Source organism: Mustela lutreola, chromosome 12 (assembly GCF_030435805.1).
Source record: "Mustela lutreola isolate mMusLut2 chromosome 12, mMusLut2.pri, whole genome shotgun sequence".
NCBI classification, from domain to species: Eukaryota; Metazoa; Chordata; class Mammalia; order Carnivora; family Mustelidae; genus Mustela; species Mustela lutreola.
Genome location: NC_081301.1, coordinates 37,282,806 through 37,304,145, shown reverse-complemented (window position 1 = coordinate 37,304,145; position 21,340 = coordinate 37,282,806). Strand labels below are relative to the sequence as shown.

The window sequence follows — 21,340 nt, the reverse complement described above, 5'->3', positions numbered from 1 at the left end:
GAGAAAGCGAGCACACATGCAAGAGAGGGACACCCTCATTGCAGTTAGGGCCTACCCTAACCCAATATGACTCCATCTTGATTCTTACCTTAGTTACATCTACAATTCCAAATAAGCCACATTCTGAAGTTCCAGGTAGACTTGAATTTTGGAGAGACACTATTCAACCCACAATTCTCAATGTTTTATTGTAAGTCACTAGGAAAATAAGAAATTTAACAAGCCCTGCTATAATATTTACCTGCTTTGAGGACAAACGGCTTGAGGAGAGGGATTGCTTCCTATTCTTCTGAGACTTGCCTGCACTAGAATAGTTGTGGATGTTAAAGACCCAGGAAATCATCTAATGTCTAATCTCAACTCTTCTCATGGTAGAAGATGAAAAAACAATCTAAAGAGAGGAAAAAACCTGTTCAGTCATGGCCACAAGCAGCTGCAGTAGAACTAGAAAAGAACCCATACCTTTCCCTTTTGGTTCACACTTACCTGAGAGGTTGGTCAGCACTTGTGGGGGTGGGGTGGATTCCCCTTGCGGAATAGCAAGATTATCTCTAATCAGTGGTAGACTACACCTCTTCCCCAGCTGCGGGTGGAGTGGGGGAGGATCTAATGGGGGAAACTAAAACATGGTGGTTGACACAATAATCTTTCGTGTTTTAAGCAAAAGATCCTAGAGGAGCAGAGTGTGCGTGGTGGTGGTGAAGATGAAAGGATGTTTCTTACATAAGCAGTGCACTGCCTCCACACCTCAGGCCAAGGTACAATGTTATCTGCAATAGACAAATGGCCTTGACCCTGGAGCCTCATTATTATTTCCAGTCCTCTGGTTAGGCTGCCACCAGTTAAGGAAAAAAGTAGCTACAAGTGAGGGAAGTTTGTTTTCTTTAAGACTGAAGTTGAGCATTTGTTTTCATCCTGTCCATAGCACTAGGGATGTTAATTACAGCTCTGAGTGGTGCTAAACAAAATGCAGTAAACATGTGACTCTGAGCTCAGTTAATGAGTATTATTATCCTTTAAAAATTCTGACTTCGGGGCGCCTGGGTGGCTCAGTGGGTTAGGCCGCTGCCTTCGGCTCAGGTCATGATCTCAGGGTCCTGGGATCGAGTCCCGCATCGGGCTCTCTCCTCAGCAGGGAGCCTGCTTCCTCCTCTCTCTCTCTGCCTGCCTCTCTGCCTACTTGTAATCTCTCTCTGTTAAATAAATAAATAAATCTTTCAAAAAAAAAAAAAAAATTCTGACTTCGGCAATTACACACTAATCAAGAGGAGTGTTCCGATGTGAGGCTCAACCCAGCAGGAATTTGAGAGGACAGCTCACAGCCCTGTCTTGGAGAGCTGAATCATAAAAGGGCTTATAGCCCCATTTGGAGCAGCTTGGTTCACACCTTTCTCTCTAGTGGTAGCATAGAAACAAATTCCTCACGTTTCTTTGGATTATTCCTTGAAAGAGTTGAAGTAAGGGCAGAAGAACCAAGCTAAGAAACCCAAACTTTCTTGTTTTCATTGGTGGTTCCAGACTTAGTATATGTCTCTACCTTCAAAGCTTCAAGCCATCTCAGCTCACTATCATGAAATGAGATATGGTTAATGGCAAGTAACATTGAGTGATTCTTCCCCAATCCCGATCCATTGACTCCCAGACATCAGCCAACTAGAATGGAAAAAACACTTGGGTCATAGGCTGACTCTTGTAATTGACCCCAATGCTAAGCCAAGGGTCTTGACACCCTGACTTGTTATTTTCTGTGTGGCAGCTGGATCAGATAAGCCTAGCTTGAGAGTCATTACTAGAAATACTAATCAACATGGCAAGGGTAGGGAACCTAGAGCACGAATGTTTCCAGAGCTGTCTGTAAGAGGATCCACAGGATGGGAGGAGGGAGTAGACCATTTGGAATGAGGCAGGTGGCCTGAGGGAGAACAAGGAAGTTCTTTCATGGCTTGGGAATAGGGACTACGGCAGGAAAGGGGGGGAACCTATCAAGTCCACGAAGTTTTTCTGTGAGATAAATACTTTGCTGCAAAGTCTGGCTAGAAAACAGGAGCAGGCCAAGATTGCCCGGAGGACAGGAGCCCAAGTCAGGTCGCTCCCATATCCCGTCATCTTTCTCGGAGCATATTCCATAAACACAAGTCCCCTAGTAACCAAAACCTGAGGTTGGGAAGTAAAGCACCAGGTCTTTGTTTAAATCTGCATTTCCCAGGAATAACTTGATCATGGCACATTCTGCAAATACCTGTCACTATACCATGGATTGGGTAAGGCTCTTCTCCTCTAGGAAGCCCTCTTGATCGCTTAATTACTTCCCCCTTACTGTTTTCTGGCCTTTGATCATATAGGCAGATACCTGCATGAATCATTCTGAACTAGTCAGCCTCCAAGGCAGGTGCAAAGGGCAGCTCTATCTAGCTTGCCTAAAAAGGAACAAGTACCGTGTGACAGAGGAATCTACTGCCTTGCCTGGCTCTGTGGCTCAGTCCTGATGGGTCTTCCAGAATCAGCTAAGGAAGGTGGTATGATTCAGCAGTCTGCCTTTCTCTCAGCTACAGCCCCAAACAAGCTCTGGGAAGAGCATCAGTCACTATGGTTACTGTTTCCTCCTCTTATAAAGGGCAGCTAGGAGCTGTGGTGCCAACTTAAAAAAAATGATATCCTATTCCCTAGGCACTGAGCAGCCACTTTTAGTCATTCCCAGGGAACCCTCCACTCAAGCAGATAGAACCTATCACCAACCCTTCTGGGGGAGAGGAGCTGGTCACCTTACTCAAATCCAGTCATTCAGAGCAAGGACTAGCAGCCTTCTTGCTCATCTTCAGCCTGGGCATATTCATCTTCCACTGGTTCCCAGAGCAACTGATCTTGGGCCAGGGCTAGAGACCAGAAGCAAGCAGGTCTTAGTATCTGTGTGTTTGCACTTGACATGTCTTTAACTGTGAGGGAACTCTTGTTCCTCTTCTGCTCCAAGCAATCCTAGCCCTCCAACCATCATTTTTTCTTGCTGTCCCTTGGCTATACATGCTCACTCAAACCAATTTGCAACTGGAATATTTATTTTTACTTGGCAAAACGTCAAGTGCTACATTTTTAAAAACAAAATCTCAAACAATCAAACATATTACCCATCACAGAAGAGGGTCTGGCAACAGTACAAAACATCCTACTTAAGACTTTTTTTTTTTTTAATATAGAAGTTGGTTTAAAATGATAGAAGTTCTGTGAGAACTAAGAAATCTACAGACTGTAGTTTAATAGAAAAAAAATTAAGACAATTAAAAGATCTATAGTATCCAGCATTTTACTTAATTCCCTGTTTATAGCACCTATTTCTCTAGGTTAGATGAGAATTCTAGAACCTGTGGTGTACACCTGGTGTATCACAAAGATAGGGTGGACTTGCTGTCTCCCCCAACAGCCCCCATTATCAAGGAGAAGGCACTCTTTTTTTCAATCACCCCACTTAGACCTAGAGCAGAGGGGGATAACTGGGAGAATATAGCAACTAGAGTGCAGGAATAAATATGATTTTTCCTTTCCCCAGGATAGGCTGCTGACAGAAGCAGAGTATGTGCTTAGAATAGAGGAGGAATCTGTGGGTGGGAACAGCTGCTATCTGCAACATGATGCGTAAAAAGCAAGGAATAACTGGACATTACGGTCAGTCAGTTGCCTGCAAGTTTCAAAACCTCAGACTAAACAGAGTTCAAGGGAGGAACAAATTACTAGTCACATCAATGCTTTTACATGCACAATGTTGCTGGCTATAGGCCACCTACCACCATCCCAGGGCTGAGCCGAGAGGGAGAGGTGGCTTCAACCCCAGCCCCACTGTAATAAGAAAATGAACATTACACACATGAAGGACTCACTACACACAGATAGACCCCCTGCTTACCCCCACCCTCCTGGACTGAACCCAATTTAGAAAAGCAAAGCAAAACCCATTGGGGAGATTAGAAGAAAGGCAAAGGAGAAGTTTCTCCCCAAAGCCAAGGGGACTGAGTATGTGAATGTTAGCAGACTTAAGGCCCCCTGCTCCAGGCCCCTGAGATACCAGATCGCATCTTGTTTGAAGAAGGAAAAGGAAGATTGGGATGGGGATTCTCTTTACCAAGTTCTACCAAGCCTTCTGCAGCCTCCAGAACTGCATCCAGATAGAAACCCTGATGTTTTAGGGGAGTGGCCACTGGCTAAGCAGATTGGAAGTTAAAGTGGAAATGACACACAGAAGTATTCTCACCTGGGCAACACCAAGTTGGGAAGTTAGATAGGGGACGGATCACTCTGGAGTCCTGGGATGAGCATCACTAGGAAGCCTGCAATCTAACTCAAAGGGTTTTCCTGGTGGTGATTGTTTTTCTGTTTTTAATTCCTATAATCAGTGCTGTTAGACTTTTACAAAACAAGATAAAGACTAGTCCCAAAGCTGACTCTGTGAATAAAGTTGTTTTTTTTTATAAATATTTTAATTACAAGTAATTCTTACTCCAGGTACTTTCAGTGACACACAGTGTTTTCAGGCATCCAAGTTCTCTTTCTCACACAGACACACACACAACAGACACACACACACAGCCCCCAAACTTTCACAGAAAGTCTGACAGCAACCACATAATTATAAAGGAGCCCTACCTCTCAAGAGTGAAGTAAGGGTGAGAATGAGTATGCCAGCCTAAAGAACCAAAAGGGGAGAGTGTGTGTCACTTAAGGAAAAAATAAGAATTAACAGTGTTTGGTTGAGAAGCCAGAAAGAAAAAAAGACAGTAAAATTCTGATTACCAAAAGCTGAAGAAAAAAAACCAACAACAAAAAAGGCTTCAGATTTCTGTACAGAGCTTCCTGTCAAGTGCCTAAACCATAGGCAAACTCTCCTGTTCCCACTAACATGAGGGCCTCACACAACTGGAAGAAAATAAAAAGAAACAAGAAAACTAAGGATGGAAGTTAGTGTAAATCTCTGCATTTTGGGAGAGAGTTGTCATTAACTCCAGAGCCCAGCATAGTTTCCATGGAGCCCTGAAGGGAGGGGTCCTCCTGCCACAAAGAGTTTCGTTCCCGACGAATCGTAGCAGTGGGTGTAAACAGCATTGGGGAAGAAATCAATGTCCGAAAAGTAATTCCTCCAGGTTTCATCATGATTCTATGAGAAGAAAAACAAGACTCTGTTAGCACCTCTAGGCCATGGGGCAGAGAGGAGGACAGAAAGAGACAGGAATGCCTTCTGGTCTTGAGGAGAGGGTCCTGCATTTAGCCTGATTTCAGGAGATTGTGACTGGTGTTCATGGGAAATGGAGCTTCATGTTCCCAAATGAACATGAGGCAGGAACAGGATGAACAACTGCTATACCAACCCAAAGTCTCAGGATAGCCGGAACCAAACTCTTTAGTAATTCAGTGGCCACCACAGTGCGGGGGTCCTCCTCCTTCCGGATCTATTATCACCTGGGGGGAATCCCGAGTCAACTAGCTTATCTTACTCGGCTTCGGTTTTCCCATGGACATGTAGACACAGAAGCAAAATCAAGGGGGAGTGCCTTCCTCTGCTCTAAGGAGTGCCTCTTACCATCAAAAAAGTATGTGGGTGGCTGATGTTATCAGTAGGGGTGGGAAGAGGTGGGTAGACTGAAGGCAATTTTTCTGTCACTGTTCAGTAACCATGTCAGAAAGGGGCTTACTCACCAGCCAGCCTTTGCCAGTGGTCAGTTTCAGATTCTCCCCTGCTAGTCTGGGCTTCGACCCATAACAAGCTGAGAGCCTCTCTTCCAGGAATCTCTGAGCTCGGATGTCATAGAACAGCAGGGAACCCTGCCCTGTACCCACAGTGATGATGTGCTCATAAAAGCTCACTGACCGGATCCCTGAGAGAGACAAAAGTAAAGGACAATGAGTAGGGAGAGCACACACTGACAATCTGCTAACCTGTATTTCTCTGGCACTGAGGTCACATGGCACCTCCAAATACCACAGTGGCTTTCCCAGGTGTTTATGGCAGGAATAGCTCATGTGAAAACCTGAGAACCCTGGTGGCACAATGCCTATTCAGACACTAACAGGAACCTTTCCATAAGCCTTAGAGAAGTGCTAGAGGCCTGACGATGTCTAAGATGCCTTTGGCCTAAGACCCTAAGTGTACCCAGAACCTCCCTCCCCTAGACTCATTGTGGAGTCATCTTTCCGAACTCTAAACTCTCTTTCAGTATGTTTCTAACCTATACTGAAACAGGGTAATCTGCTATTTACAAATCATGTTAAAAAGGACTTCTTCTTATCTGACCTAAAACCACTATGTGCAAGGTCTTTATCTGATATTGCATCTGTGGATCAAATAAGTGCATGGGATACAAAGATGTCTCTTGGCACATCAGAGGGGCTCAATAATATCTATAGAATCAGTATTTCCTTATTAGGCATGAAAGCTACTCCTGTAATAGTAACCAAAATCTCATGAAGCTTTTTTAAATTTTTTTAAAATTTTTATTTTTTTTAGGGGTGCCTGGGTGGCTCAGTTGGTTAAACATTAGTCTCTTGATCTCACTCCAGGTCTTAAATCTCAGGGCTGTTAAGTTCAGGCCCTGCATTGGGCTCCATTTTGGGCATGGAGCCTACTTAAAGAGATTTCATTTAATTTTTAAATTACATATTTTAAAAGATTTATTTGATAGAGAGAGACACAGTGAGAGAGGGAACACAAGCAGGAGGAGTGGGAGAGGGATAAGCTGGCTTCCTGCTGAGCAGGGAGCCCGACTAGATTCAGGGCTTGATCCCAGAACACTGGGATCATGACCTGAGTCGAAGGCAGACGCTTAATGACTGCGCCACCCAGATACTTCAAATTTTTAATTTTTTAAAGATTTTTTAAATTTTTAAATAATCTCTCTATCCAACATAGGGCTCAAACTCACAACCCCAAGATAAGAATTGCATGCTACTGAGACAACCAGGTGTCCCTAAAGATTTTATTTTTAAGTAATCTCTACACACAATATGGGACTTGAACCTATAACCCAGAGATCAAGAGTCGCATTCTCCATCGACTGAGCCTGACAGGCGACCCTCTTAAAGCTTTTCATTGCAGACATTATTCCAGCCAAGCCAATTTATTCTTCCCCTTACAACTCTCATTGCACACATTATTCTCTGGGGGCTGAAACATGAGTGTCTTAACTATAACTGAAAACCAACCCCAAACAAAAGCCACTTTTGCAGTATCTGCATAAAAATAAACAATACTTGGAAGAGAGAGGCTAAATTGTAATCCATAGTGTGCCTTTTAGGACTTCCAGGATAATGCAGCTACATTTTTGCATGAGAAAGGCAACAGTGAGGTAAAATATACTTTGTTAACCTGATCTGGATTCTAGTCTATGGCTGTACTCCCACCAATCTGTATGATGTTGAGCACATTACTTTAACTGCTCTGGGTCTCGGTCTCCTCATCTATAAAAAAGGGTTAACACTAACCTTATGTTTTTCCACCTGCTTCCCACAGGGTTCCAGGTAAGATGAAGTAAGACCACAGATAAAGGTATTTTGAAATCTTAAGATACAGTACAAACATAAGTCTTTTTATTCCTTGATAAATAAAGAGTCCTCTCAGAGAAAATATATCATAAAAGATGGGAGGCTGGGTGCCTGGGTGGCTCAGTGGGTTAGACTTCTGCCTTCAGCCCAGGTCACCATCCCAGGGTCCTAGGATCAAGCCCCACATCTGGCTCTCTGCTCAGCAGGGAGCCTTCTCCCCCTGCCCCCTGCCCCCCCCACCCGCCTGCCTCTCTGCCTACTTGTGATCTCTCTGTCAAATAAAGAAACAACATCTTAAAAAAAAAAAAAAAAAAAAAAATATATATATATATATATATATATATATATATATATATGGGAGGCTGAGGTGCCTGGGTGGCTCAGTCAGTTGAGCGACTGCCTTCATTCAGCTCAGGTCATGATTTCAGGGTCCTGAGACTTAGCCCCACATCTGGCTCCCTGCTCAGTAGGGAGTCTGCTTCTCCCTTTCCCTCTGCTGTGCCCCCTGCTTGTGCTCTCGTTTGAGCGGTCTCTCAAAATAAATTTAAAAAAAAAAAAAAAAAAAAAAAAAAAAAAAGATGGGTGGCTGAAGCTGAATTCACTCCCAGTGGAATTAAACTAAGTGGGGCACCTGAGTGGCTCAGTGGGTTAAGCCTCTGCCTTCGGCTCAGGTCATGATCGCAGGGTCCTGGGATCAAGCTCCGTATCGGGCTCTCTGCTCAGCTGGGAGCCTGCTTCCCCAGCCTCTCTCTGCCTACTCATAATCTCCCGCTCTTTGTCAAGTGAATAAATAAAATCTTTAAAAAAAAAAAAGCAAAAGGGGGCACCTGGGTGGCTCAGTAGGTTAAGGCCTCTGTCTTCAGCTATGTCATGGTGCCAGGGTCCTGGGATCGAGCCCTGCATCAGTCTCTCTGCTTGGCAGGGAGCCTGCTCCCCTTCCATGCCTGCCTCTCTGCCTACTTGTGATCTCTCTGTCAAATAAATAAGTAAAATCTTTAAAGAAAACAAAAAGAACTAAAAAGAAAAAAGAACTAAACTAAGTATTTTCTTCAGTTTTTACTGAGGTATAAATGAAAAACAATACACTACACATATTTAAAGTAGGACCCTGAGATCATGACCAGAGCAGAAAGCAGCGGCTAAGCCCACTGACCCACCCAGCCCCCATCTAAAGTTTTAACATATGTATATAACCACGACACTACCAGCACAATCAAAATAGAGAATATATCCACCACCTATCCGCCACCCTCAAGTTTCCTCATGCCCTCTGTAAACTCCCTCACTGCACATTAACTCTTAGCATAAATGAAGTTTACTGTTCAGGCAAGGCAACAGCAAAAAACTGCCAAAGGACAGAAAGTCAAGATATGTGAAAGAATATGAAAACCACCAATATCCTATTGGTTTTCACTAAAGGCTTCATGTGGCCACAAATTTGCTTCTGGTGGCTTGAGGCTCTGCTTCCATTTGCAGTTTCATAAGCTCCCTTCTTCTGTCACCAAATACCTCCACCAGGTTTCATAAATATCACTATACTTGTTCTGCAACCAACGCAGAAACTTAAAGTCAAAACCCATCTGCAATGTACTTCTAAGGTGGGGCACAGTGGGACTCTCTTTTTCTTTCTTTCTTTCCTTTTTTTTTTTTTTTTTTTTTGGTGCAAAATGGTGGTTTATTAAAGCACAGGGACTGGACCCACGGGAAGAAAGAGCCACTGCCCCAGGTCTTGAGGAGTGGCTGTTATAGACTCCTGAGGTGCGGGAAGTAAGGAAAAGGGAGGTTTCAAAAGAACTTTCATATGCTAAAGAGGACCCATCTACAAGATACCAGGGGTCTTGCCTCTGTCAAGTTGTTTTCTCCTCTAGCAAGGTATTAACATTTAGCTCAGAGATCCCTGGAAGAATGCCACACAGGTTCCACCCAGGAGTGAGGAGTAGGGGGTGAGGGGGAGACTGCAGGATGTCAGCTTGCGCTTTGTCTTCAGCTAGCCTTCGGCTTCCTCATCATCTACCCCTGAAAAATTATATGACCCTTAATTTTTTAAGGCTGTTTAAGGTGGAAGGTCTCATCTTCTGCATATCTTCCTACCAAACAGGGGCCATACCACGACTCTTACCACTGCCTCGCTCCCTGGAGCAAACAGACTTGACGTTGTATGATGGCTGCCGTGGATCCAAGAAGGAGACATGAGCTTGGGAGCCCACTGCATATACTGACCATTCACTACCATAGGCCAGGCACACATTCTCACGGCAATATGGCAGTTTGGTGGAGAGGAGCTGAAACAAGAAAGAAGTGAGGGACCCACGGCAGTACCAGAGAGCATCCTACAGAGGAGTGTTCTTAGTTAGATGCCCAATACCGTGGGCTTCCTTCAAACACAAGCCACATAAAGTCAGAGACAAAAAGACAAAAATAATGCCCTGTTTCACCACTAAGTAAGAGAAAGAGAGGGTAACTAATATGCAGTAAGATCTCAGTAATAGGAAGGACTGATTAGGGAAAAAGATTAATTTGGAATTAAATAATTAGAAGCAGAAAGGCTTAGACCTACAGGTTATTTCCAGCCATGGTCACGCTGTTCTCTGCCATGACCCTCTCTGCTACACCCTCCTCACTGTTCTTCAGATAAAGGGGCTGATTTCTGGCTACTCTCAGCCTAGCTTCCCAATTGTATGGGAGTTACACACCACAAACAGCACACTCATGGGACTGGGTCAACCTCAGCTAACAACACTCAGCCTTAATCCTGGATCCTTGTCATTCACCCCATCCTTAGTGGGTGCCTACTGCATAGAAGGCACCAACCAAGGTCAGTGGAGCTCAAAGGCTGCTTGACATGAAGGAGTCAGTTATTCCTAGAATTCTGCTTCCTCTTGAGAAAGAGTCTATCACAGAAGTAATAAGCAGCAGAAGTCTGGACAAGAGGGACCCACAGGTAGGTTTCACTTTGTGCAGAAGTTGCTTGTAAAGATTATAAATATTCCTATTACCTATTATTTCAGAGATAGTTTATCTAGTTTAATTGATTTTCAGTAGCTGGTAATTCTAACTTCTAGGTTTTCCTGCCCTTTCAACGTTCTAAATTGCCAATAATCCATAAGCTAATACTTAAATGCCTTGTGGACTAGAGGATGGCTTGCAGACAGCAAGTCCTTGCAATGTGAAAGATTCTCCCCCTCTGATCTTTTTAAAAGACTTTTAAGAGAGGCATGTTAGATTCAGAGTTCCATGCACTGTGCATTAACATGCCCAGACCCTTGGAAAACTGGTGACTTAGGCAAGAATGAAAAGGCTCAGGAAGAATAAAAGTATTTTAACCAAAAGGTGAATTTTCAGGTAAAACCACTAAGTCATGTTCATCATACCTTAGACAGTGTATTTTCAGCCTTCCAGAGATGAAAATAACCATCCAGAGATACTGCTCCCAATTCCTACAAGAGCAATGAAAAACAGGTTATATTTCAATCTGTAGCAACTAATACATGGTGGTAAGCAGGGGAGGACCCTGAAGGTTGGGGTCCTCCCACTCGTCATTCATTCTTATCCCATGATTCCAGCAGGGGGGCCAGGGGTGGTCAGCCCATCACCTCACTCCATGAATTGCAGCTGGATAGCATATTAAATTAAGGTTGCTATTTGGGAGAACTCAAGAAGGAAGCCAGGCCAGGTTCTAGCAGTAATGTAAACACCCATGATTCCAAAAGCTCTTACTATGCAATCATTCCCATGACATCCTGTTAGATAGTTCCAGCAGAATAAAAGCATGAAGGAGAGTTTCATAAATGGCAGTATGAGAGCTTCTATCAGTGGAGAATCTCAATCTATCTCTAGGCTACAGTTATAGCCAGAAGTTAGAGGAGATTAAGGAACTACCCTTTAAAATGTGGCCTGAGATTTTGGGAGCTTTTCCTCTCTTTTGGCTCTGAGTCCCCATCCCAACATTCTACTTAATATCCCCAATTTCAGATCTGACTAAATGATTAGGTAAGACCTGCTGGTAGGTTGAGAAGAGGCAGTGAAGCATGAAGAGAAACTGAATACCAAAGAGAAAAAAAGCCATCGTCTTCAGAGGTATGTATGAAAATCACACCCAAAATAGAGCACCTGCAAAGGCATGTGCAAATGAGAGACAGTCAAATCAAAGTGTCCTTAGTGTCCCTAGGGTAACTCTGCATGGCTGACCCACAAAGATGGACCCTCCAGAGAAATACTGCAGAGCTCAGTGCAAGGGATGGGTTTCATAATCTCAGTTATAATTTCTCACCAGCAACCCTCAGCCTTCAATCCTCTATGGGCTCAGAACTAAGCTATATTAGCAAGTATTGACCTGGAAGGAGAAGCCAAGTGCCAAGATATAAGCCCAGAAGCTGAAGCAATAGGAAAAGCCTTCCTCCATGGCGAGCTCATACCTTGTTCTTGTTGTTGAAGGCCAGAGCCCGGACCTTGCAGTTGTCAGGGTTTGTGTCCTCCTTGGGAATGTCCTTTAAGGCCTTGTGAGTAATGTGAGCATACACAGGGACCCGTGACACATTGTGCCTTGCATCACTTTTGGTCAACACGTCATCTGTCACCTCCCAGAGTCCCATAGAGCCATCACGTGAGCCTACAGGGCAAGGAAACCACAGATGTCAGACATAACCCAACTCTCTATGGGACAGTCCTACAGAAACCAAGATCTTTGTACATCATCCTCATATGTGCTAAAGCTTGGTCAGGTGGCCCACTGCAAAACAGAGAACAGTATACCTTAAGAGCTACAAGAACCACCAATGGGTGGCTCAGTGGGTTAAGCCGCTGCCTTCGGCTCAGGTCATGATCTCAGGGTCCTGGGATCGAGTCCTGCATTGGGCTCTCTGCTCAGCAGGGAGCCTGCTTCCCTCTCTCTCTCTCTCTGCCTGCCTCTCCATCTACTTGTGATCTCTGTCTGTCAAATAAACAAATAAAATCTTAAAAAAAAAAAAAAAAAGAGCTACAAGAGGAATGATTCAACTAAGATGTAGGAACTAAAATATAACCTTTAACCTTTGGTGAGATTTTTAATTTTACTATTTATTTATTTATTTATTTATTTAAAATATTTTATTTATTTATTTGGCAGTGAGAGATCACAAATAGGCAGAGAGGCGGGCAGAGAGAGAGGAAGGGAAGCAAGCTACCTGCTGAGCAGAAAGCCCGATGTGGGGCTTGATCCCAGGACCCTGAGATCATGACCTGAACCGAAGGCAGCGGCTTAACCCACTGAGCCACCCAGGCGCCCCTATTTATTTATTTTTAAAAGACTTTATTTACTTGACAGAGAGAGATAGAGAGAGAGGGGGAACATAAGCAGGGGGAGTGGGAGAGGGAGAAGCAGGCTTCCTGCTGAGCAGGGAGCCTGATATGGGCTCAATCCCAAGACCCTGGAGTCATGACCTGAGCCACCCAGGCATCCTTTGCTGAGATTTTTTTTTTTTTAAAGATTTTATTTATTTATTTGACAGACAGAGATCACAAGTAGGCAGAGAGAGAGGAGATAGCAGGCTCCCTGCGGAGAAGAAAGCCCGATGTGGGGCTCAATCCCAGGACCCTGGGATCATGACCCAAGCCAAAGGCAGAGGCTTTAACCCACTGAGCCACCCAGGCGCCCTCCTTTGCTGGGATTTTTTAAGAGATTTTTTTTTTTTTTTTTTTTTTTTTTTAAGATTTTATTTATTTGTAAGAGAGAGAGAGAGTGAGAGCGAGCACAGGCAGACAGAGTGGAAGGCAGAGTCAGAGGGAGAAGCAGGCTCCCCGCAGAGCAAGGAGCCCGATGTGGGACTCGATCCCAGGATGCCGGGATCATGACCTGAGCCGAAGGCAGCTGCTTAACCAACTGAGCCACCCAGGCGTCCCGAGATTTTTTTTTTTTAAAAGATTTTATTTATTTATTTATTTGACAGATGGAGATCACAAGTAGGCAGAGAAGCAGGCAGAGAGAGAGGGGGAAGCAGGCTCCCCGCTGAGCAGAGAGCCCGACTCGGGGCTCGATCCCAGGACCCTGGAATCATGACCTGAGCCGAAGGCAGAGGCTTTAACCCACTGAGCCACCCAGGTGCCCCGTTTTTGTTTTTTTTTTTTAAGATTATATATATGTATTTATTTGATAGAGAGATCATAAGTAGGCAGGCAGAGAAAGAGGGGAAAGCAGGCTTCCCGCTGAGCAGAGAGCCCAACGCAGGGACCAATCCCAGGACCCTGAGATCATGACCTGAGCTGAAGGCAGAGGCTTAACCCACTGAGCCACCCAGGCGCCCCAATTTTTTAAGTCTTATGCTCTACCGACTGAGCTAGCTGGGCACTAGATTTTTTAAAAGAGAGTACTACAGAGTTTGAGAAAACTCAGTAATTTTCCAAGCCAAACATTTGGCTTGGTCACCTGGGCATGCATGCACAACCAATGTCTGGCAGTAGGGTTTGGGACCCTCCACCTGAAATCAGTGATGCTTAATCTTTTCTGACTATATGCCTCTGAGAGACCTAGGAATATTAAAGACCCTCTTCCCTAGAAAAATACACCAAACACCACACTGCACATTCAACTTCAGGGAGGTTCATGAACCTCTTGAAGGCTTTCCATGGGTCCAGAGGGACCATAAGCCCCAACTTAGGAATGACTATATGGGGCAGCTGGCCAGTTCAGTTGGTATAGCATGCCACTCTTGACCTCGGGGTTGTAAGTTCGAGCCGCATGTTGGGTGCAGAGATTACTTAAAAAATAAATAACGACTGTTCTATAAATAATAAATATTTAAAAATATAGTTTTCCCTAGTATACAAAAATGAAGCACCTAATTCCTTTCTAGGGGGACCTGAGTGACTCAGTTAGTTGACCATCCTACTCCTTATCTCAGCTCAGGTCTTGATCTCAAGGTCCTGAGTTCAAGCCCCACACTGGGCTCCAAGCTAGAGCTCAGTGTGGGGCTTGAAAATTTATTATATAAATATATTTATATATTAAATATAATAAGTAGATAAATAAAAATAAAATTCCTTTCCAGTAAAGTTATTTACCAACTCTCCTTTAGACTAGAAGGTGCCCTTCCCACACTGCAAATCTACTGAATAAGCCATAAGGCTTATGGGCAGGGATTTAATGCAGAGGTTTTATCACATGTGAAATCTAGAAAAGGCCAGAGAGGACATATCTGGAGAACTATGCATGGTTTATTATGCAAATTAAAAAATAAAACTACGCAAGTTTTATAATGAAAAATTCAAGCATACTGAAATATTGAAAGAATTTTACAATGAACTGTTCGATTATATCTATATTCTACAATCAACATTTTATTGTACTTGGCACATTTATCTACATATTCATCCTTCTGTATGATCCCATTTTAACCAACTAAAAAATAGGTACAGAAAAATGACTGGCAAGGTATTTTAAAAATATTGACAGTGATTATCCCTGGGTAGAGATATTGAGGATAATTCTTATTGTCTTTTTTGTTTATCTGTATTAAAAAAATTTTCTTATGGGGGCCCCTGGGTGGCTCAGTCAGTTAAGTGTCTGCCTTCCTCTCAGGTCATGATCTCAGGGTCTTGGGATCAAGTCCTGCGTCAGGCTCCCTGCTCAGCAGAGAGCCTGCTTCTCCCTCTCCCTCTGCTTCTCCCTCTGCTTGTGCTCTTTCTCTCAAAAAAAAAAAAAAAAAAAAAAAAAATCTTAAAAAATATATATATATAGAAAATTATGATAAACACTTATTACTTTTATAATAAGAAAAATATTTAAAATATTTTTTAAATTATTTTTTAAATATTTTACCCACATATTTGCTAGAGAGAGAGAGAGAAAGAGCGTGTGAGTGCATATGCAAGGGGAGCAGCAGGCAGAATGAGCAGAATTCCCCACTGAGCAAGGAGCCCAGTGCAGGACTCAATATAAAACTCTGGGATCATGACCTGAACTGAAGGCAGATGCCCAAACAACAGAGCCACCTAGGAGACCCGGACAAAATTTAAAGAACTAGTATGGCAGCATCATGAAGATTGACTGGAGAAGACAGAACAGAAGCAGAGAAAAAATATGGATATCAGGGGTATTTCAAGATATAGATAATAAGCATGCTAGCAGAGAAGATAGTAAAGAAACTGTAGCTAAGAGGGTTTTCTGTTAGGTTTTTCTTAGTGACATACAATTTTTATAAGAATCTAGAACTGGGGTACTATATTTTTACATATGGGTCCCGAGCAAAACTCGTTAGCACTCTGAGCCTACTTTCTAGGGTGCTGTGGGTATCCAGAAAGCATTTGTGTTTCTCTAGATTACCTTCTCTACACTCACTTCCATGTATTTTTTTCTGATGTCTTCCACTGGGAAAGAAATTCCCCCCAATCCTATAGCTTCTATCAACAAGAAACACACCATATAGTTGTACAGTAAATAACTACTCCTAATACTTCACATCAACTATTCCAAAAACACTTTCACAACATTGTTACAATGAAGCCCACAAAAACTTTGTGGATAACATGCTGTCACACATACTTTTGGGAACAAGGCAGAGTATGAATAATAAATGAAGAATGCTGGTAACTCCTCTTGCCAGATCAGGAATATACAGGGGAAATGACTTATCCAAGGAGACACAGTAAGTTAGAGAAAGAGCCAATACTGGTAATAAGATCTCCTAGTCAATGGTCTGTTTACTGGGCTATTTCTTTTTTTTTTTTTTTAAAGATTTTTTTTTATTTATTTATTTGACAGAGAGAAATCACAAGTAGATGGAGAGGCAGGCAGAGAGAGAGAGAGGGAAGCAGGCTCTCCACTGAGCAGAGAGCCCGATGCGGGACTCGATCCCAGGACTCTGAGATCATGACCTGAGCCGAAGGCAGCGGCTTAACCCACTGAGCCACCCAGGCGCCCAACTGGGCTATTTCTAATCACACTGCTATCCCTTTTAACTTCTAGTCTCCCTCCCTCCCTGCCACATCAAAACTCCATACAAGGGGTGCCTGGGAGGCTCAGTGGGTTAAAGCCTCTGCCTTCGGATCAGGTCATGATCCCAGGGTCCTGGGATTGAGCCCCACATCGGGTTCTCTGCTCAGCAGGGAGCCTGCTTCCTCCTCTCTCTCTGCCTGCCTCTCTGCCTACTTGTGATCTCTGACTGTCAAATAAATAAATAAAATCTTTAAAAAAAAAAAAAAACTCCATACAAACGGGGCACCTGGGTGGCTCAGCGGGTTAAGCCTTTGCCTTCAGCTCAGCTCATGGTCTCAGGGTCCTGGGATCGAGCCCTGCATCTGGCTCTCTGCTTGGCGGGGAGTCTGCTGCCTCCTCTCTGCCTGCCTCTCTGCCTACTTGTGATCTCTCTCTCTGTGTCAAATAAATAAATAAAATTAAAAAACAAAACAAAACAAAAACTCCATACAAAAGGTCAATTTTACCAGACACTGCCATAGTATCACTGATCCATGCAATGGAAAAGATCCAGTCCTTGTGTCCATCCTTGGAGAGGGGAGAAAAAAAAGAAATTGGTAAAAAAGGATTACAAGTCACACTCTTTAAAAGCTTACAGTCTGACTGAAAATATCTTTGTAAAAATTACAATTCTGATCTCTGATGAGCTTAACACATAGGGCAGGATCCCACTGTTTTTAACTTCTTTTTTTTTTAATTATTATTATTATTATTATTATTATTATTTTTTCACAATTTTTAACTTCTGTCTTGAGGAGCTCAAAGCTGAAATGAAACTGGCATTACTACAGGCAATGAACATGTCTGGTAGACACACAGGTCTTGCCCTCTAACCTTTGGATATCTCATTTTGGGCTCCTACACACGATCACCCACCTCTAATTCCTCTAACCTCATCCTACCACTCTTCTCTGTCCTTCCTGTTACAACAGCTATACCTGACCTCTTTGCTGTTCCTCCTATGTGTAACTCTTCTCCTCCAGACATCAACATGACTTGCACTCACTCTCACTTCCTCTGTGTCTTCCTACTCAAATGTCATTCTTAGCAATGAGGACTTCCTTGACCATCCATCCTCTAAACAGCATTCTCCACCACTATCCCTTTAATCTGCCTTTACTCTTCTCCAGGGTACTTACCACATTCTGATATACTGCTGGAAAAATATTTATTGGTCTATGTATTGGTTTATAGGTCTCCCTCTAAGAGGCAGACCTATAAGAAAATTTAGGTCTCTCCCTTCCCATAAGAAAATTTTATCTGTTTTATTCGCCACATTGTCCCCAGTTTCTGAAACAATGCCCAGACATAAAAAGCTCAATAAATAGTTACTGAATGATTTAATAAACTTTGGTGACTATGGGCAATGGGACATACACGGACACTGCATTAAAACACCAACCCACTGCTGCTGGCCCTAAAGTATGCTGCTCATCCCCTTATCAAACACACGCTGTCAATATACTTCCCTATGGGGTGTTCAGTCCCCATTTTGGTATTTCTACCCTCACAACTTACCCCCATACCCTTGTAGTCAGCGGAAATTTAGAGGAAACTATTCCTTCCCAGGGGGCATGTGGAAGGAAGGCCCATGTTACTTACCAGGCTCTCCTTAAGAACAAAGCTACCTCTACAGTTACTGGGGAACAAAGCTACCTCTACAGTTACTGGGGAAACTTACATCACCCACACACACAGGATCTAGTGTAGGTAGCCGGTAGATGGCAAGACTGTTGGGGTTGTCTCCTCCAGTGGCTAACAGAGTTCTGGAGGGATTCAGCTCGATGGCATGGATGCCACAGCCCTGCTGGGTCACACCTCCAGGCTCCCGGTCCTTTAGAATGGGGATCTTGGTGATCTGGCTTGTCTGCACATCCACTACAAACAGCTACAAGAAAAGGGACACACATTAGTTGACAGTTTCTCTTTCATGTGGCTAACCTGGGGTCCAAATACCCATTCACTCAATTATCCCTTGAACTTTAATTAATGTCTACTACCTATTCACTCAATTATCCCTTTTAGACCCTGGGAATTGCTAAAGGCATAGTCAGGGATATTAGTCAAATGAAATATGAAAATAAGAAAATACAATAGAGACAAGGATAACATGTTACATGAACACAGATTAGCAAGCAATAAATTCTGCCTGGGATTCAAAGACAGCTTCAAAGAGGACGTGTATTAGACTGTGGACCTAAAGAACCCGACTAAAGGTTTTCTGCCAGTTTGGATTTTTTTTTTTTTTTTTTAAGATTTTATTTATTTGATAGGCAGAGATCACAAGTAGGCAGAGTGGCAGGCTGAGAGAGGAGGGGGGAAGCAGGCTCCCTGCTGAGCAGAGAGCCCGATGTGGGGCTCGATCCCAGGACCCCAGGATCATGACCTGAGGCTTTAACCCCCTGAGCCACCCAGGCACCCCTTGGACGAATTTTATATATCTAATTCTCATCTACCCATGTATAAAAACTTAAAAATGAAATTCCCAGAGCCCATCACAATGACTATTAAATGTACTGGAAACATTAGGTTTGTTGGAGTGACTAGAGATATGACAAGCTCTTCTCCACCTCTTTTCCAATCTAACACCTTTCTACTCTGCCAGATTTAACTCAAAGAAACGTTTTATGGAAAAGATCGGTCTCTGAGAAAGAACATTCCTGTCTTTTTTTTTTTTTTTTTTTAAGATTTTATTTATTTATTTATTTATTTGACAGAGAGAGAGAGAGAGAGAGAGAGAGATATCACAAGTGGGCAGAGAGGCAGGCAGAGAGAGAGAGAAAGAGATAGAGAGGAAAGCAGGCTCTCTGCTCAGCAGAGAGCCTGATGCGGGACTCAATCCCAGGACCCTGGGATCATGACCTGAGCCGAAGGCAGTGGCTTAACCCACTGAGTCACCCAGGCGCCCCCATTCCTGTCTTTATGAAACTCTTTATGGGATTAAATGATTGACTCTCTCATTCATTCAGCACCAACTAAAATACCAAGTACTGTTCTAGGTGCTAGCAATGTGACCATATACCTTAGTACAGAGGAAGGTAGCTTCAAAGCCTCTCAGCAATTCTTGTGATGAAGCAAAATCATGTCAAATCTCTGTATAAAGTAACCCGCTTGCACCGGAAGGAGATCTATGAAAGGAGAACTATTCTTTCAGTTGGCTCCTGCCTCTCATCCTCTTTCTCATCACCTGTCTGGACAACTGCAACTGGTCTTTGCGCCTTCAAGCAAGGCCACCATCAAAACTGTTCTCTATATTGTATCGGTCATCTTTATAAAAACAGCAATCAGGGACGCCTGGGTGGCTCAGTTGGTTAGGCAGCTGCCTTCGGCTCAGGTCATGATCCCGGCGTCCTGGGATCGAGTCCCGCATCGGGCTCCTTGCTCCGCGGGGAGCCTGCTTCTCCCTCTGACTCTTCCTTCCACTCTGTCTGCCTGTGCTCACTCTCACTCACTCTCTCTGACAAATAAATAAATAAAATCTTTAAAAAAAAAAAAAAAAAAAACACACAGCAATCAGTTAAAAATATCCATAGGTGGGATGCCTGGGTGGCTCAGTGAGTTAAGCACCTGGCTTTGGCTCAGGTCATGATCCCAGAGTCCTGGGATAGAGTCCCACATCCGGCTCTCTGCTCATCCAGGAGCCTGCTTCTCTCTCTGCTCCTCCCCCAAACTCAAGCATGCTCTCTCTCATGTGCAAAAATAAATAAAAATACTTAAAAGTTTATATATGTGTGTGTGTGTGTGTGTGTGTATACACAGATAAAATATAAATATCCATGGGCTCATGGATGGCTCAGTTGAGCAGATAGCTCTTGATTTCTGCTTGGGTCATGGGCTCAAGGTTGTGGGATTGGGCTCTGCATTAGATTCTGGCTCAGTGGGGAGTCTCCTTGGGGATTCTCTCTTCCACTCCCCTTGCCCTCATGCACTTGCATGCAAACGTTCTCTGTCTAAACTAAATCTTTCTTTTATTATTTATTTATTTATTTGACAGAGATCACAAGCATGTAGAGAAGCAGGTGGGGATGGGGGGGAGCGGTTAGCAGGCTCCCCGCTGAGCAGAGAGCCTGATGCAGGGCTTGATTCCAGGACCTTGAGACCACAACTCGAGCCAAAGGCAGAGGCGTTAACCCACTGAACCACCCAGGTGCCCCTGAATCTTTCTTTTAATCTGAGAAAGAGAGAGAGAGAATGAGCACGGGGAAGGGGAGAGGGAAAGAATCTTTCAAGCAAACGCCCCCACTTAGCAAGGAGCCTGACAAGGGGCTCAATCCCACAGCCCATGAGATCACCACTTGAGCTGAAACTGAGAGTCAGATGCCTAACTGAATTAGTCACCCAGGTGCCCCAATAAATAAATATAAAAAAAAAAATTGGTTTCTCTTTACCTAAATCTAAATTCCTTATCAGGGCATCAAGATTCTTCAATCTGGCTCCAACCTTTCTCTCTAGCTTTATATCCTGCCATCGATCTATGTTCTAGAAATAACAGCTTATTAACAGCTTATTAACTATATTATTCACACAAAAATCTGCAACAAAATGTAATTTTTTTGTTTTGTTTCATGCTCATGCTCTTCACAATGCCAGAAATGCCCCCCCTTTTCTGTACCTGGACAGCGTGTACTTATCTTTCATGATTCAGTTCAGACATGTCCTCTCTGAATATTCCCTAAATATTCAGGCTGGTTAAATTTTTCTTTTTTTTTTCTTTTTTTTTTTTTTAAAGATTTTATTTATTTACCTAACAGACAGAGATCACAAGTAGGCAGAGAGGCAGGCAGAGAGAGAGAGGGAAGCAGGCTCCCCGCCGAGCAGAGAGCCCGATGCGGGACTCGATCCCAGGTCCCTGGGATCATGACCTGAGCCGAA

General features: G+C 43.5%; 1 protein-coding gene and 1 long non-coding RNA gene across 3 annotated transcripts in view; both read right to left on the bottom strand.

The window, feature by feature from the left end:
• Nucleotides 1–169: 169 nt before the first annotated feature.
• On the bottom strand, nucleotides 170–1,112 carry LOC131812707 (uncharacterized). Its single transcript, XR_009346446.1, has 2 exons — nucleotides 487–1,112; nucleotides 170–391 (listed from the first exon to the last, which is right to left on the bottom strand). It is a non-coding gene; the product is annotated as an uncharacterized LOC131812707 (long non-coding RNA).
• A 1,923-nt stretch (nucleotides 1,113–3,035) lies between these two features.
• Nucleotides 3,036–21,340, bottom strand: part of DCAF12 (DDB1 and CUL4 associated factor 12) — a 31,213-nt gene continuing 12,908 nt past the window's right edge. For both annotated transcript variants that reach the window (XM_059141928.1, XM_059141927.1), the window contains exons 3-9: nucleotides 18,150–18,356; nucleotides 16,936–16,996; nucleotides 11,937–12,130; nucleotides 10,893–10,958; nucleotides 9,641–9,803; nucleotides 5,680–5,858; nucleotides 3,036–5,140 (exon numbers count right to left, since the gene is read on the bottom strand). In XM_059141928.1, coding sequence (XP_058997911.1) covers nucleotides 4,982–5,140; nucleotides 5,680–5,858; nucleotides 9,641–9,803; nucleotides 10,893–10,958; nucleotides 11,937–12,130; nucleotides 16,936–16,996; nucleotides 18,150–18,356 — 1,029 coding nt within the window. In that variant the 3' untranslated portion in view covers nucleotides 3,036–4,981. The remainder of the gene's footprint in view (nucleotides 5,141–5,679; nucleotides 5,859–9,640; nucleotides 9,804–10,892; nucleotides 10,959–11,936; nucleotides 12,131–16,935; nucleotides 16,997–18,149; nucleotides 18,357–21,340) is intronic.